Below are 18,820 nucleotides of genomic sequence, written 5' to 3'. Positions count from 1 at the left end.
ACATCATATGCAGTGGTGGAAAGCTGAAAGGTTTTCCTCTAAATTTAGGGACAAGATAAGGCTATTTAACCACTTCTATTTAACATAGTTTTGGAAGTCCTAGAGACAGCAATCAGATAAGAAAAAGAATTAAAAGGCATTCAACTGGAAGGGAAGGAATAAAACTGTCCCTATTTGCAGATGGCATGATACTTTATATAGATACCCTAAAGTCTCTACCCAAAAACTATTAGAAACAATAAATGAATTAAGCAAAGCCACAGGACACATGATTAATATACAGAAATCTGTTGCTTTTCTATACACTAATAATGAACTATCAGAAAGAGAGTGAAAAAACAATCCCATTTAAAATCACTTCAAAAAGGATAAAATACCAAGGAGGTAAAAGACCCATATTCTGAAAACAATAAAACATTGATAAAGGAAATTAAAGATGATACAAAGAAATAGAAAGATATCCTGTGCCCTTGGATTGAAAGAATTAATATTGCTAAAATGACCATACTACCCAAAGCAGATTTAATGCAATTCCTATCAAAATACCCATGAAATTTTTCACAGAACTAGAACAAATAATCCTAAGATTCATATGAAACCACAAAAGACACTGAATTGCCAAAGCAAGCTTGAAAAAAAGAACAAAGCTGGAGATACCACCCTCCCAGACTTCTGACTATACTGCAGAGCTACAGTAATCAAAACAGCAAGGTACTGGCACAAAAACAGATACAGAGATCAATGGAACAGAATAGAGAGCCCAGAAATAAGCCCACACATTTATGGTCACTTAATCTAGCTACGACAAAAGAGGCAAGAATATGCAATGGAGAAAAGACAGTCTCTTCAATAAGTGCTGCTGGGAAAACTGGACAGCTACATGTAAAACAATGAAATTAGAACATTTTCTCACACCATATACACAAATGAACTCAAAATAGATTAAAGACCTAAATGTAAGACCAGAAGCCACAAAATTCCTACAAGAGAATATAGGCAAAACATTCTCTGACATAAATTGCAAGCAATATTTTTTTTGTCTCTGCCTCCTAAAGCAAAAGAAATAAAAGCAAAAATAAAGAAATGGGACCTATTAAACTTAAAAGCTTTTGCACAGCAAAGGAAACAATTGACAAAACTAAAAGACAACCTATGGGGTGGGAGAAAATATTTGCAAATGATATGACTGATAAGGGGTTAATATTCAAAAGACATAAATAACTCATACAACTCAATATAAAAAAAAAACAACCCAAATAAAAACTGGGCAAAAGAGCTAAATAGAAATTTCTCCAAAGAAGACATACAAATGGCCATCAGGCACATGGAAAGATGCTCAACGTTGCTAATCATCAGAGAAATATAAACCAAACCCACAATGAGATAGCTCCGCACACCTGTCAGAATGGCTATCATCAGAAAGTCTACAAATAACAAATGATGAGGATGTGGAGAAAAGGGAACCCTGTACACTGTTGGTAGGAATGTAAATTGGTGCAGCCATTATGGAAAACAGTATGGAGGTTCCTTAAAAAACTAAAAATAGAGCTACCATAGATCCAGCAATTTGCATCCTGAGCATACATCCGAAGAAACACAAACGCTAATTTGAAAAAATACATGAACCCCAATGTTCACAGCAGCACTATTTTCAATAGCCAATACATGGAAGCAACCCAAGTGTCCATCAACAGATGACTGGCTTAAGAAGATGTGGTATATATACAATAGAATATTACTCAGCCATATAAAAGAATGAATTGTTGCCATTTGCAGCAACATGGATGGACCTAGAGAATATTATACTTAGTTAAGTAAGTCAGAGAGAGAAAGACAAATACTGTATGATATCACTTATATGTGGAATCTAAAAAAATAATACAAACGAATGTATATAGCAAAACAGAAACAGATTCACAGATACAGAGAACAGACTAGTGGTTACCAGAGGTGGGGGGGGGGGGAAGGAGAGGTTAGGGGTAAGGGATTAAGAAATATAAACTACTGTGTATAAAATAGATAAGTAACAAGGATATTTTGTATAGCACAGGGACTTATAGCCATTATCTTGTAATAACTCTTAATTGAGTATAATCTGTAAAAGTACTGAATAATTCTGCTGTACTCCTGAAACTCATATAATATTGTACATAAACTATACTTCATTAAAAAAAAGCATATACTGATACATTTGTGTAAATTCCCATTTATCCTTCCCTTTCCTGCCATCTGCTTATAGCCTATGAAACACTACTTTGGAATAAATCAAGTCTGATTTGTCACAGAGTTTTAGATAAATGACAAGAAACCCATAGGTTACTCGGGACAACCAAATAATGTGTCTCAGTTTGATATCAATCTCCACAGAAAATGTAGAAAATAGTTATTTAATCTACCATCAACTGCTCTGAGAAGAATAAAACTATATAAAATATATCTCATTGACACCATGCTTCCTAAAATGGTGTCTACATTTATATTCTTTGGAGTAAGAATGATAGTTTGAAAATAATGTGTTTTTATTTAGGTGATGGCAAAAAACAAATTCAATATAAGTTTATTCTTATTCTATTAATGCACCTTTATGCAATTTCAAGTCCATGTTTATGTTTGCATTGATACTGTTGTTTGGCACCCAGTGGTACTACTTTAACTGTTGAGAGTTAATGAGGAAAGGAAATAAAGTCAGACATAATATTATCAACAATACATTCACACCAAGCAAAAGCCAAATGATACTATGACTAGAGTAGGAATGAGCGTTTTGCAGTAGTGCAGGTGAAGACAAGTGCTGGGGAATCAAGCACTCACAGAACTGAGTGGGCAAGCTGAGAGCAGAGGTGACTCTGCAGCATGCATCATGTTTTACACATTTTACCAATATGCACCATATTATTAAAAAATTTTTTATTGAAGCATAGTTAATTTACAATGTTCTGTTAGCTTCAGGTATACAGAAAAGTGATTCATTTATACATACATATATATGTGTATATATATACATACATATGTGTATATATATATATATATACATATATATGTATATTTTTTCAGATTCTTTTCCATTAAAGGTTATTACAAGATATTGAGTATAGTTCTCTGTGCTATACAGTAGGTCCTTGTTGTTTACCTATTTTATATATAGTAGTATGTATATGTTAATCCCAAACTCCTAATTTATCCCCCTCCCCTGCACCTTTCCCCTTTGGTAACTGTAAGTTTATTTTCTAAGTCTGTGAGTCTACTTCTCTTTTGTAAATAAGTTCATTTGTATCATTTTTTAGATTACACATATAAGCAATATCATATGATATTTGTCTTTCTCTGTCTGACTTACTTCACTTAGTACGATAATCTCTAGGTCCACCCATGTTGCTGCAAATGTCATTATTTCATTTTTTATGGCTGAGTAATATTCCAGTGTGTGTGTGTGTGTGTGTGTGTGTGTGTGTGTGTGTGTGTGTGTATTATATCTTCTTTATCCGTTCATCTGTTGATGGACATTTAGGTTGTTTACATGCTTGGCTATAAAATTTCTTTTTTTAGTTTTTAGGAATTCTATTTTGGCAAAGCAGAATCATCTAATACATTAAATTACTGTTTTAAATTTGTGTCTTACTGAGTTTCCTTGGGTCTGACGTAGGAATTTATTTTTGTTTGATAGTTGCATAGGAACTATACACATATGGTATTTGCAGCTAGATTTGTGTTTGTACATGTAAAATAACATTATATTAAAATGTAGTCCTGTAAGAATTGATTTTCCTCTAAATAAGAGTATTGTCTATTCCATGTTGGGAAACACTGCTTCACAGGACATCAGTGCCATATTGTCCTTCAGAGGGTGTGAGCTGCTGGACACTTCCTTGTTAAACTACTAAGTATAAATGAAACCTGACATGAGAGGAACATGTATTTGCATGAATTCTGAGGAACACTTCATCTTGCCATTTTGCATATATAGGATTTATGGGAAAGACTGCATCTATTTTGAGAAGCTATTTGCTTAATTGCAATCTGACAGGACAGGGCCATTATGGGCTAACTCTGGGCTTTCACAGGCTGTAGTCTGGGATCCAAGCTTGGTGAAATAGAGAGAAAAGCACAGAGCAACCAAATGGGCCATTCTCATTCTGTTTGAAGTTCAAGTCCATTCAGATTAATTATTTATATTTTCATGCAAGATAAAATTTTAAAGAAAATTATTTACATATGCAATGATATTGTGGGTTCTTTCATGCTGTTTTGGGAATGAAACAATGAATCACATGGAACCCCATACTTCAGTGAGATAAGACATTGGGATAAACTGTAATAAGTGCCTCAGCAGAGGTGTAAAAAGTTATTAAAAAAGGAAGAACTGTGGATTTTGACTGAGAGTAAAGATGGGCTTTGAAGAGGAGGCAGGTTTAATCAGGACCATGAAGGATGGGTAGGGTTTCACTGGAAGGAACAGGATCCCAGGCAGTGTGACCAGAGGTCCAGGAAGGTGAACTCTTGGGCCTCTGGTCACACAAGGCAGATAAGAGTCCAGTGTGGCCAGAACTCAGAGCTTATGATGGGGAGAGATGAGAGGTAAGGTTAAGGTGGGTTGAGACTGAATTCTGGGGTAAATTTCAATATGGAAATTTCTGAGGAAACCATGAATTTTAAAGCAAAATTGTAATAAGCTCATGAGGATGTTATACAAACATCAATCCTGAAAGCATGCTTGTGTGCAACTTCTGCTACAGAAAATGGAATACATGAAGAGCCTTTCCTTCAGAGACCTTATCTGCCATCAGCCAGTTACACACCCCTCAGTCAATCAACAGTCACTTGTAAATATCAGAGCTTTCTAACTCACAGGAGATTGATACTTCGATTATCCTCTTCCTTTGAATTGATGAGTCTGCAGATGTTCTCAAGCATCAGTGGTGGGTACTGATTGAATCCTCCTAGTGAGAGAGGAAAATTATAGTGAGATTTTCAAACTAGAAATTGTATTTACTAGGGAAAGAGAACTCCAACAGGAATCTTCTTGAAACGATAAATGTCACTAAAGTATTTCAGCACAATTTGGCTTGGGTGAGAACAGAAAATAGTAGCAACTAGAAATAGCATTCAGGATTTGATTTTAGAACATTTTGCAGCCAAAGAATTACTGGGGTCATGGAAACGGACCTCCTCAAATTGTTCATTTAAGGGTTAATTGTGATGCAGAGACACAATTTCCATATGTTCAGGCTAACATAATTTTATTCTGATCCTATAATACATTTTCACTCAGACTTATGCTAATAGAAAAAGTAATATTTTATTACATGATGCTATTTCTGTGCTTCTGCACCAATTAACACTGATTTCCTAGGAGGAAAATAATCACAGGAAATATTTTAGCTTACTGACCTCAATAATATGTTTCTTTACCTCTTTCTATTGTTGTTCTATAAACTGTGGAATACTGAGAAATATATAATTTCCCCCTCATTCAGGAAAATAAATAGGTTTTAGTGAAAGGAGATCTTTGACCATTGAATGATCGAAGACTCCATGAAAATATCTCACAGAATGTTTATGGTTTTATAATAATCATATTTCTCTTGTTCTAAGATGAGCATTTTTTTCTATTTCTCTGAAATGAGACTATGTCTTCTAATCAATTGCAGTTGACAGTTGCTATTGGTGAGGAAGGATTCGTGATGCCATTGTTATCGCCTGTGTATGTGGGAACAACAAACGTGCCAGTACCAAAACTTGTAGAATTGGGGTCAGCAGTTTAGAAAAAATTCCCGGAAATATTAGTAAAGGAGACTTTTAACCTCTACAAACCAAGTGGTTATGGGAAGACAGTGAACTGGATGTATTTAACAACATTGCTCAGATGGAAATCAAAAGTAAGCTAGCTCTAATAATTGCAAAGCTTAATTTAAGAGCCCAGCAAGACCAGTTTTGTGTTATTTCATAGAGTCTTTTTAAAGTGCTGCTCCATTGGGTTGCACTGACATATACACACTACTATACATAAAATGGATAACTAATAAGGACCTACTGTATAGCACAGGGAACTCTTCTCAATACTCTGTGATGACCTGTATGGGAAAAGAATCTTAAAAAGAGTGGATTTATGTATATGTATGGCTGATTCACTTTGCTGTGCAACAGGAGCTGGCACGGCATTTTAAATCAACTATACTCCAATAAAAATTAAATTAGGGCTTCCCTGGTGGCGCAGTGGTTGAGAGTCCGCCTGCCGATGCAGGAGACACGGGTTCGTGTCCCAGTCCGGGAAGATTTCACATGCCGTGGAGCGGCTGGGCCCGTGAGCCATGGCTGCTGAGACTGTGCATCCGGAGCCTGTGCTCCGCAACGGGAGAGACCACAGCAGTGAGGGGCCCACGTACCCCCCCCCAAAAAAAAAAGTTATATTAAAAAAAAGATTTTCTAAAAAAAAATCCATCATCTATCTTGATGGTATAAAGAAAAATATTGCATGGGAAAAGATGGGTATCAATGACTCTGAGTCAAGAAAGAGCCCACAAAAGTCAAATTTTGACTAGAAGAAGTTTTAGGAATACCTTAACCAAGTCTATTTCATGTATATTCCCTTTTTATGTATGCACAAGGGTGACATATCATAGTCTGTCTAAAAGAACTCTTTTGAGGACTATAAAATAAAAAAACTCTAACAGGAAAGTCAGTATCACATTTAACTGGAAGCACTTTTTCTTTCATTTTTCATAATACAGTGGTGCATTATACAATGGAAGGCATTTAGAGTTAAAGAAATAACATGATATTCCCAAAGGGGTAATTATTGGATTCTTCAGTCGAATATGAGTTACAGGAAAATTTAAAATAGAATCTACAATCAAAAATATAATTCTTTGATAAAGGTAGATTTAATAACTCACCCAGAAGGCATTTAAGTGTTTCAGCACAATAAATTCTTCTCATTAGTCTTACCATAGCAAAGAGTACAGTGCCGAAGTCTTTCTAATGGTTCATATTCCCCATTTGGAGGAACAGGAAGCACCTGAAATGTTCCCGTGTTGTCAAACTGCATTGAAAAAGAAGTATATGCTTACTTGCTCATTTTCTTTAGTCATCATCAGGAATACACTGTGCACACACTTAAAGAGTTTGAAAAACACCTAACTAATCACCATCACCTTGCATTGTAGCCCATTGTTCTATTCAGTGCATCTTTATGCACACACAAACACACACACACACACACACACTATCCCCCCTTGATCCCAAACATAACCCAAGGAAGCAAATAGAACAGGTATGAGCAAACCAATTTTATGATGAGGAAACTGCCACAAGTTAACCACAAGATTCACCCACTGGGGTAGATATTAATATCTCATTCTTATCTCCAAACCTGCAATTCTGCACTGAATTTTCACACACTTCTGATTATGCACCAGCTGTTTATGTACTACACATCAGTTTCTGGGGTTGGGTCTTGCAGAAATTTTACATTCACAAGTTTCCTTTAGCCTCTTTAAGTAGTGATTCCAACTATTTCCAACCAATCACACTATCTAGAAGAAGGTATATCTTTCAGATGTCAAGTGGATTTCTCCAACCACAAATTCCAATTAAAAGTTTATTCCATATTACTCAGCCATAAAAAAAAGTGAAATAATGCCATTTGCAGCAACACGGATGGGCCTAGAGATTATCATACTAAGTGAAGTCAGAAAGAGAAAGGCAGATACCATGTGACATCACTAGTGGAATCTAAAATATGACACAAATGAACATATCTACAAAACAGAAATAGACTCCCAGAGAAAGAGAGCAGACTTGTGATTGCCAAGGGGGGGGGAGGGGAGGGATGGATTGGGAATTTGGGATTAGAAGGTGCAAACTATTATATATAGAATGGATAAACAACAAGGTCCTACTGTATAGCAAAGGGAAATATATTCAATATCCTGTGATAAACCGTAATGGAAAAGTATATAAAAGAGAATGTATATGTATGACTATATATATGTGTGTGTGTGTATACATATATATATATATATATATATATATATATATATATATATATATACATATATATAACTGAATCATGTTCTGTACACCAGAAATTAACACAGCATGTAAATCAACCATACTTCAATTTTTAAAAGGTCTATTCCAAAATGATGTAGACAGAGGACACTAAGTCTATTCAAAATTCTTGGTAGTACACTGCCTGATTTTGTCTGTCTCTTGGTTATATTTTTGCTTTGATACTCACTGAAATGGGCAATATATAGCATTCATTCATTCAGACTCAATAACTATATATTGGGCATTTACTCTGTATGAGACACCATGCAATACAGACACTTTAATACAATAATAGAAATCTATCATTCCCAGGTGATGAGGGGATCTCTCAATCAACATAGATGCTCATGCATTTGTTCTTTCTCCCTTGGGAAATTAAAAGGTAGAAAAACCACTCCCTCTGTTTTTCTATAAAGTGCTGACTGAACATTTGGTAATATTTATTATCATTCCAGCATTATAGTTGGAAAGTAGTTACTACATTCCTACTCTCTAGTTTTTATGAAACTGGATACTTTGGGTGTTATTTTGTGTTTTACCTTGTTGGTTCCCCATGTAAAGATTAACTGCAACCTTGGTAATCAAGGACGTTTATTCACAGGAGTCAACCACATGTTCTTCATTCATCCATGCATTCATTCAACAAATATTTATTGAATGCCTACAATGTTAAATAGGTAATATTCTAGGTGCTGGGGATACAGAAATGAACAAAGCAGATAAAATCTCTATCCTACATTCTGGTGGGGGGACGTATACCATAACAAAACCGATAAATAAATTATCTATGTTGGGAAGTAATTATTTTTATAGAAAATACTTCAAATTCCTACAATCCTTTCTGTCAGGATCTGTTCTCCCTATGACTCCTATTTCCAAAATATTTATGGATACCTTACGAGCAGAGTGACTCTCTTCATGTTATAGAGGGCTTTTCTTTTTATAGTAGACATGTGTATTTGTGTAAAAATAGACCTTTATAACCTCTTGGATGACATAATGATTCCACCCAGGGCCAGGAGCATGTATCTCATGGATAATATGAGTAGATTTTAAAATAGTTGAACAGTAGATGGAGAAGTTCTTCAGTTTGCGGGGAGAAAGAGGGAAGCACAGATCCCATGAGAATCTGTGAATCCAAAAGTGATGGAACCTCTCTTGGGAAAAAGCTTCATACTCATCAAAGTTTTACACAACATTAAGGGTTCAAAAACCCCTAAACTTCACCCATTACATGTTAAGACCAGTTGTTCAATGAGATACAGCTAGCAGATGACAGATTTGAGAAACACCAGGTTGGCAGAGGGCTGGTAAAGCATTATATTGAGAGCCCTAGTTCAAATCTTGATTTAGCCACTTAATAGCTGTACAAACTTGAAGAAGTCACTCAAACTCTCTGGGCCTCAGTTTCCTGATTTTTAAATGGAGATAACCTGCGTTTACTTCAGAGGGTTGGAGAATGCCTGAGTGTGTACGTAAAGCTCTAGAGACAGTGCCTGGTGCCCAGCAGGACCTGAACAAAGGTGGCTGCTATCATTGGCTACTGTGCTTATTAAAGATTGGGTTTCATGGAACCTGGCAAAAATACAGCTGTGAAAATTGCAAAGGGGGACAAGAGGCCACATCTGTCCCCCTACTCCCCAGTATTCCCGTCCTGCCAGTATTACTATCTTAAAAATAAATACGTTGACCAGGGAAGTACTTACCCCAAAAGCCTCCTCAAGGGAAATCCTTTCATTAAAAGCAAAGACTGCAGGGCTGATATCCAGGGCGCTAAACTCCATGGTGGCCATGATGATGGATGACCTACTGACAGATTGTCCATTGCTAAAAAACACAGCAACTCTCTGCACATTGGCTCCTGCTAACATACGCTCGAATATGTTCCAAGCCACAAACTTCATCGAGTTACCAATGTCTCGGACTTCCCTGGAGTTTTGATATTTAATTTGGGAAAGAAGCTGAAGGAGTTGCTTCTTGCTATGGTAGTCAGACCCACGGATGAGGTAGCTGGTGCCTGAGTCGAAGGAAACCACAACTCTTGCTCCCACAGGGCAATTATTTTCCCTGATGTGAAGGTCATTGACAATAGAAATGATGATGTCCCTCGTTTCATTAAATCTCTGCTCTGTGATATCGTAGGACTTGTCCAGGGCAAATACTAGCTCTGTTGGATACACTGGACATTTTTCTACAAAAATGAGAAGCAAAAGTATTAAGTTATTTCACTGGGTCAGAAGCCTTTCCCATTCCCTTTACTCCAGTGAGATAGGTTGACACTGAGGTCTGGGAAAATGCAAGTGTCACGTAAACTCTAGAACCAGAGGTACCCACATGTAAAGGGAGGAAAAGACTCTCCTTTGTTAGCCTGAAGGTGTTACCTAAATACAGAGCAGTGATATTTTGCTATATAATGCTCAGACTTCACTGCCCACCATCAGTCTGCTATTTAAAAAGAAATTGGAAGGAGTATTTGAGCTGATGGAACTTCCTGTATCCTGATTGTGGTGATGATTACATGAATCTATGCATGTGTAAAAACTGAACAAAAGAGTGAATTTTACTGTATGGAAATTTTTTAAAGGAAACTATGGCTTATCAGAAAATCTGAAGGTAAGGTAACTCTCTTGCACTGTTGGTGGGAATGTAAATTGATACAGCCACTATGGAGAACTGTATGGAGGTTCCTTAAAAAACTAAAAATAGAGCTACCATATGATCCAGCAATCCCACTACTGGGCATATGCCCTGAGAAAACCATAATTCAAAAAAAGTCATGTACCAGAATGTTCACTGCAGCTCTATTTACAATAGCCAGGACATGGAAGCAACCTAAATGCCCATCGACAGATGAATGGATAAAGAAGATGTGGTACATATATACAATGGAATATTACTCAGCCATAAAAAGGAACAAAATTGGGTCATTTGTAGAGACGTGGATGGATCTGGAGACTGTGATACAGAGTGAAGTAAGTCAGAAAGAGAAAAATATCGTATATTAACGCATATATGTGGAACCTAGAAAAATGGTACAGATGAACCAGTTTGCAGGGAAGAAATAGAGACACAGGTATAGAGAACAAACATATGGACACCAAGGGGGGAAAGTGGTGGTGGTGGGTGGTGGTGTGATGAATTGGGAGATTGGGATTGACATGTATATACTAATATGTATAAAATGGATAACTAATAAGAACCTGCTGTATAAAAAAATAAAATTCAAAAAATATCTGAAAGTTTATTCTCTTCAAAAATCTTCAGAAATGATCTACTAATAATGATAAAGTCAGCTGGAAGATTTTCATCCACTTATGTGCAAATATTTATTGAGTATCCACCATGTGAAATGTAGGGTAACATGTGCTGTGAGATACATACGAAGATGAACAAATGCAAGTTTGCCCTCAAGGAACTTGTCTGGGGAGGATCATGATATTGAAAGGTAGAGAGTGATTATTATTCTTCACAGGGATTCAGAGGACAAAGAGGCTGTTTCCAGAGAGAGAGGATTTCAGGGGCTTTGGGATGACAGCGAGGGTGGCAGGAGGAAGGGGGCAGCACAGAGGACCATGGCAGGCTTTCAACAAGCTATTATAAAGATGGGACTGTCTGCAATCTCCAGCTCAATCCTAATAGTCTTATGATGACTGCACTTTGGGAATTTCATAGGTAATCTGCCCTATGTATCAAACAAAACTTTTCAAAGTCCTTGTTAAAGTCTGAATACAGGAAGAGAAAATGAAATTACTTAAAAATTAAGCACCCCCTCAACTCCCCAATCTGTCTAACTCTCAAAATGCATTAAGCTCAAAATATAGCGTCTCCCAACCGTTGTTCCCAGTAACAGAAATAGTAGAGAAAGTGTTGATTTCGAGATGTATTTTGAATCAAGACATTTTGCTGCGAAGAAATTTTTAAAATATGCAAGCCAATAATGAACAAGAAAATGAGAAAAATGAACTATGCCTTATTTCTTAGCCCTATAGTAAAAATGATTAATGAAGTGGTAGATAGCATCTTCAGAGCTGACCTATCATCACGGATTTTCCCAGAAGGCAGCACCAGTTTCCATTTATTTTTAATCTCTCCCTTTCTTAGTGCCCAGCAGGGTACCTGATAAATTTAATTCAAACCCCTGAAGTGTTACTGAGTGCTTAAATTTACTAATTTTTTTTTTTTGGAATAAAGTGAATGGTGCCAAACTTTGGGATGAGCTCAAAGATCCGGTGGATCTATGTCAGCAGGCTTGTAGGAGACCAGGATCTCTTAGAGTTGACTTAACGGGCTCAGGGGTGACATCATCTGAGGGGTCTAAGGCACCATGGAACACCGACTGTAGTCTAGGCCCCAGGAAAACCATCCTCCATCCTCCGGTTCAGGCTGACGAGTGGTGGGCACATGGAGGTGAAAAGTGTGAATGGAGGTCAGAGAGAGGAAAGGAAACATCGCCTGTCCAAGGAGCCAGTGTCCACGGACTCAGCAGCAGATGGAGCAACAGAATGGGTCAGGCAGCGAGCAGCCCTGCACTGAATTGCCTAGCAACACAGGACCTACCCCGTGAAGAAAATGAGTTGGAAACTGGCAGGACCTGGAAAGAAAAGCAATGTGAAGGGTCTGGGAGCTGGCGGTCAGCATTTTATAGTTAACTCCAAACATGACACTTAAAATTATAGTCATAATAAGTGTCTGCACAGAAGGAAGAAGTTTCTTTTCCCATGGGGATGAGAGTTTCTTTTTTTTCCTTTGTGAAGTGTTTATTCAAATATTTTGCCTATTTACTTTTATTTTTTAAATTTATTGAAGTATAGTTGATTTACAGTGTTGTATTAGTTACAGCTAAATGTTCTATCTGCAGTACAAGTATCTTTAAAAAGTACTTTTGTTTCTTTCCTTCTTCTCGTCCTAGAAAAATCATTCAGTTCAGTCTAGGTAGACATTAGCTTAATTGATCAAACACTGAAAGCTAGGATGTTTGCTGGCTTCAGAAAATGCTGCCACATGCTCATGATTGCTGTACGATTTTACTGACCCCTCAGAAGCTCATCCATGAATGTCAGTGTAAGAACCTCTGTTCTAAACGACAACTGGGCATCTGTCCATCCATCCATCTATCCGTCTATCCATCCATCCATTCATCCATCCAATGAACAGTTAAGTGTCTGCTGAATGCTGAGGTGGCCCACTGTGTACTGCTGGTATTAACCAGAACTGTCATGGCATCCATGATTCTACCCACTGGGGGCATATTTTCTTCCTGACCCAAATCAAGAAATATGCATCTCACTAAAAGATTCAGAGTCTTATTCTTCCATTTACAAGTGACAGCAGAAAACAGAAAATAATGCACAGCCATTTAAACAGAGAGAGGAAGAGTTTCCAGCTAATGAATAGAGTAGGCAGCCCACATCCTACAGAAGATCAGAACTTTGGAGAGTAGGTTCCAAAAGACTGAGTTTAAGAATAACTTCGAGCAACTCCTTAAGGAGAGACTGAGGACCACAGGCATGAGACAGAGAAACCACGGTATACCAGACCAGCATGGCCAAACACAAGAGCAGGAGGATATGGGACCTCCAGGGAGAGCTCCAGAATCTGGAAAGGAGGCAAATCCAGACCAGTCCAGATTGACTCAGAGACCAGATTCTCACCTACATGACTAAGAATAGTCACCAGTTCCTTAATTCAAAAGAAAGAAAAGATTGTACCAGAGTATCCTTTACAGTGAGTTGATTATCATTCTACTACGGATTCAGTTTTCCACAAAACATCCATGTTTTTGATTTCTTTATAAAGTTGCAAGTTAAAGAACTCCTCCAGGTAGTCAGAAAACAATCACAACACACAAAACAAGAGAAGCAGTTTCTCCTGTCCTTACACAATGCTTCCTGCACCTCACACACAAAATACAGATGCTGGCAACATTTAGTTCTTATTTGACTGTTCTCTTTAGGGGAGAGAGACATGTTAATGTCATCACAATAACACATAAGGCACTAAAATAGAGATATGGATATCTTGTCAGTGGGAGATGTGCCTGGCTCTGCCCAGGAACGTTTCTAGAGGTGCCATTTCTTTTGTAATTGAATCACAGTGGAAAGTTGCAATTTTATTTCCAAAGCTCCCCAGCGTCTATATTGTAAGGTCAGTAAAGCAAAAATAGTGGTTTGTGAAATTCTATCAACCTGTCAGGACACCTTAATGAAGCTTATGCATTCTCATCACTATTTTTAAACCTTCAGTAAAAATTGACAGTCACAACCCATATTTGCATTGAACTTTATAGTTTATGAAGAGCATTCACATTTGACTATCTGATCCTCACAGCTACCTTTTGAGGTGTTTCCAACAAGACATGTCATTCTCATTTTAGAAGGAAATTGAGAGACCCAGGGACTAGTCCAAGGGCACCCATGTAGCAAGAAGCAGAGTCTGGACTTGAACCAGTAATTCTGACTTTAAATTCTGTGCTCATTCCAGTGGGCACCCTAGGAAGCAGCACATGCCCCTTAGTTCTCATGAGTGTACTTACTCTCCGTCCAGGAGGGCCTTGGGGTCCTTGAGAGCCTTCCTCACCTTTCAAGCCTACAGTGAGCTGCAGGTAGAAATATACATGAGTTTCTACATCCTCTATCCATGAAGACTACCTCAGCCTTAATGTGACTTTATAATTTAAAAAAAATTTAGCAAAAGCAACTATTAATTCAAGTTAATCAAATTCCTTATGTGTAATATAAATTGCCATTTTTTCCCCCGCAGAACTCACAGAAAAATTAATTTTTCCAATAGTTCATTGTTAGTGTATAGAAACACAACTGATTTTTATATGTTGATTTTGTATCCTGCAACTTTACTGAATTTGTTTATTACTTCTAACAGTTTTTAATGAAGTCTTTAAGATTTTCTATCTATAAGATCATATCATCTGCAAACAGACACTTTTACTTCTTCCTTTCCAATTTGGATGACTTTTTTTTTTTTCTTGCCTAATTGCTTTAGCTAGGACTTCCAGTATTATGTTGAAAAGGAGTAGTAAGAGTGGACACCTATGTCTTGTTCCTGGTCTTAGCAGGAAATCTTTCAGCCTTTCATTGCTGAGTGTGATATTAATTGTGGATTTTTCAAATATGGCCTATATTATGTTGAGGTACGTTCCTCCTATACCCAATTTGTAAGAATTTTTATATTGAAAGGATGTTGAATTTTGTCAAATGTTTTTTCAGCATTTATTGAGATGATCATATGATTTTAATCTTTCATCCTAAATAGTCATTCTTAATTATGGGTAAACATCCATTTCGCTCTTAGCCTCTTCATTTAGTGATATCCTTTGCTCTGACACTGGCTGTGCATTTAAATCTAAATTAGTCATAAGCTAGAATTGGCACTTTAAACAAGTGAATACACTAGAGCATATGGAGATCTAATAAAAAGCTGCCATCTGCAAAGAATCAAATAAGAAAAATAATTCCCCACATATATAAGGACATGGGTTGGCTGTATCATTCCCATAACTCAAGGTGATGGATATAGATGCTAATGAAATTTGTCCAGTCAGATGTAAAATATCTGTTGAATTGCATCTCTTTCATGCTGGTAATGACCATCGATATTACACTGAAACTTTAAAATGAAAGGATGCTTGTCTTGGCATTTTGGTTTTTTAATAAGTATAACACTCTACTCTGCACTTTGCTATTTAGAACATCTCAACAGCCTTCCTTAAAATGAATACCCCAGGTGACTTTGGCTCTGGGGACTGGAACTGTCAGAAAACGCTCCAGGACACAGTAGGAAGATGTCAGCTTCATTTCCACTCACAGGGTTAATATCCTGGGCTTTAACATGTGCCCTAGAAAAGACTGGAAGACACTGGCAATTTTTAGAATACCCTGTTATCAATCTGTAAATACTTAAAATAGTTCAGATTCATGGAACCATAGAATTTTAGAGCTGAAAGTAGCTTTTGTGTCATTAAGTTTAACTCCCATGTTACAGAAATAGAGACCTTGAAAAGATGTGTTGAAGATCACACAGCTAGGAAGTGGCATTTCAGATGACCCTGGGTTGGATTGACAATCCACATTTATAATTACAACATAAAAGCCAGAATCTTCCAAAGAAACATTTATTATTTCTGGAATTATAGGTCACTTACTGTTAGTCCCCTATATCCTTTGGGTCCAGGCCCCCCAGGAATTCCAGGATCACCAACAACATCCTAAAGATTCAGATATAAGAAATCAAGATATTAAAATACTTGCTATGAAAGAATAAAAATAATTCTCTCCAAACCAAAATCTAATTGATCTTATAACTATATCATATATTAAATATTAAATGTCATTTCTTCTTGTCATTTAGAACTAAGTCATTGATACACCTAGATATTCTCCAAACTATTTTAATTTTCTGAAAATACAAATATTTATGCATCAATAGCAATACAAAGGCTATCCAATTAGTTACTAAAAATACCTAAAGAAAAATGCTTGAAAATCAAGGAGAACATATGGGGTATTGACTACATAAAGTACTAAATAATGAATTACTTCCTAAATTCATGAATCATTTCTGAAAAAGTTGAAGGTAAAAAGAAATTTATTCTGACTTTGGTGGAAAACTAATTTAACACTTATCAATATGCTAATTTACCATTTATCTGTAAATTGAAATATGCTAATTTTCTCTCTTTATCAGCAAATTAGAAAATTGGTCCTTTACAATGAGAACTCCTATCCTAACAGTTATTTATATAGTCCCTTCTTGAACCCTTCTCCACCTAAGGAAAGAATCTCTTTTGGTAATTCATCAATTAAAAGCACTTTTGAGGGAATCAAAAATTGGCTGTTTTCCTATACTGTAGTTGATTCAATTTACTTAGACATTCTATTTTTTAATCCATATTTTCTATTTTAATTTGAGCATCAATGATTGGAAGACATACAAGATACTTTTATTTATTTAATTTTTATTGATGTATAATTGATTTACAGTGTTGTGTTAGTTTCAAGTGTACAGCAAAATGACTCAGTTATACACACACACATATATAATATATATATATTCTTTTTCATATTGTTTTCCTTTATAAGTTTTTACAAAATATTGAGTGTAGTTCCCTGTGATATATACACAGTAGGTCCTTGTTGTTTATCTATTTTATATATAGTAGTGTATGTATGTTAATCTCGAGCTCCTAATTTATCCCTCCCCCCTTCCGCTTTGGTAATCATAAATTTGTTTTCTATGTCTGTGGGTCTATTTCTGTTTTGTAAATAAGTTCATTTTTAAGGATGCTTTTTTTTTTAATAGATCTTATTATGGAATTCCAATGTATAAAACAGATATAACCTGAGCTACTCTGGTTGAAATGGAAGGAATGTCTTGTCGTAGAGCTTGGAGGTGAATTTCAGGCTGGTAGGCAATGAGGAATTCTAGTTATACTTTATATACTCAAGAGAGTAGTGTTTGGGATTAACTGAAGCAGGTTAAAGTTGCAAGTAGGAGACTAATGAGAATATGGTAATCTTTCAGGTAAGAGGAAGTGAAGGCCACGATAATGAAGGGCAAAGTACAATAGCAGAAGGCAAGAGTTTTGCATGAGATCACCAGGGAAGAGAAATCAAGAAAAGGACTAAGGACCAAACTTGAGAGGGTACCTAGAGGTAGGGTTTCAAGACAAGGGACATCAGGCAGTGAAGGACAAATTTTCCAATTTAAAGGTTCATAGGAGTTAAGTATGGTCCTTTCTTCATGAAGCTCAGGCAAACCGATTGTCTTGCTTTTTTTTTTTTCCTGTTTCATTCAGATCCACAGACTTATCTTAATTCTCAAGTAGAAGGTCAAGATCATGGTAACTTTGACAAGTTATGTGCACAATACCTTTTGACCCATATCTCCAAGGAATCCTCTTCGGCCCTACAATTTTCAGCAGAGAACATAAATAAATCAACACACCATTTAACTGATTCACCAATTAAAGAAATAATTGTTTTCCATATTTACCTTTACTCCTTTTCGTCCCATAGGACCATAGCCCGGAATGCCATAATCACCCTGTGAATATATCAGTTCATTTCAATTTCTCAAGAGTGAAAATTAATTGTAACCTATACTGGGGAGATTATGGTGTCAGGATAAAAGCACCGGAGACTTCCAGGTGGAGGGGGCCTGATGAACTTGAACTCTGGGAATATTCATGCCGTTTAGTTTTCCACACTTCCTGGTATATGCCCTGGTACTTCTTTGCTCAGCTCCACTGTGCAGACATGACAGGAGGCAGAAGGATGGTCATTTAGGACAGTGGAGTCAGTGGCAGTTACTTGCCTGGAAAATTAGGAGCTGGTCCAAAGGACACTGGGTGAGGAATTCCCCAAAAAGGAATCGTAAATGGACAATAAACATATTGAAAAATGTTATCTTCACTAGTAACCAAAGAAATGCAATCTGAAACATTAATGAGACATCATTTTTGTCAGTAAAATTGGTAAAGATGAAAAAAAAGAAAGTGACAATACCCATTGTTGGTGTGTATGCCCTGAAGTGAGCACTCTTCCTGCACAACACAAGGGTACATACGTCCTTGGAATTTTCCTAAGGACACTTTGCAATAGAGTTCAAAGCCTTAATTAAACATATACATATTCCTTGAACCAGCTATGCTACTTCTAGAAATTTCTATATAGAAATTAATTATGGTTTTTTCCAAAAACTTAGTTACATACAAGAATATTCATTGCTGTGCTATTTTAAGACAGTGAAAAAC

At 36.5% G+C, this 18,820-nt stretch overlaps 1 protein-coding gene across 1 annotated transcript in view; it reads right to left on the bottom strand.

Moving 5' to 3' along the window:
* COL6A5 (collagen type VI alpha 5 chain) overlaps positions 1 to 18,820 on the bottom strand; it is a gene marked incomplete at both ends in the record, with an annotated part of 103,201 nt that overhangs the window by 28,178 nt on the left and 56,203 nt on the right. Inside the window, 8 exon segments of the mRNA XM_082624344.1 lie at positions 4,847 to 4,937; positions 6,946 to 7,039; positions 9,759 to 10,278; positions 10,280 to 10,310; positions 14,581 to 14,647; positions 16,211 to 16,273; positions 17,938 to 17,973; positions 18,061 to 18,111. Coding sequence (XP_082480470.1) covers positions 4,847 to 4,937; positions 6,946 to 7,039; positions 9,759 to 10,278; positions 10,280 to 10,310; positions 14,581 to 14,647; positions 16,211 to 16,273; positions 17,938 to 17,973; positions 18,061 to 18,111 — 953 coding nt within the window.

Source organism: Mesoplodon mirus, assembly GCF_964341445.2.
Source record: "Mesoplodon mirus genome assembly, chromosome: 6".
NCBI classification, from domain to species: domain Eukaryota; kingdom Metazoa; phylum Chordata; class Mammalia; order Artiodactyla; family Ziphiidae; genus Mesoplodon; species Mesoplodon mirus.
Note: the sequence above shows the minus strand (reverse complement) of the source record. Positions and strands in the feature narration are given on the sequence as shown.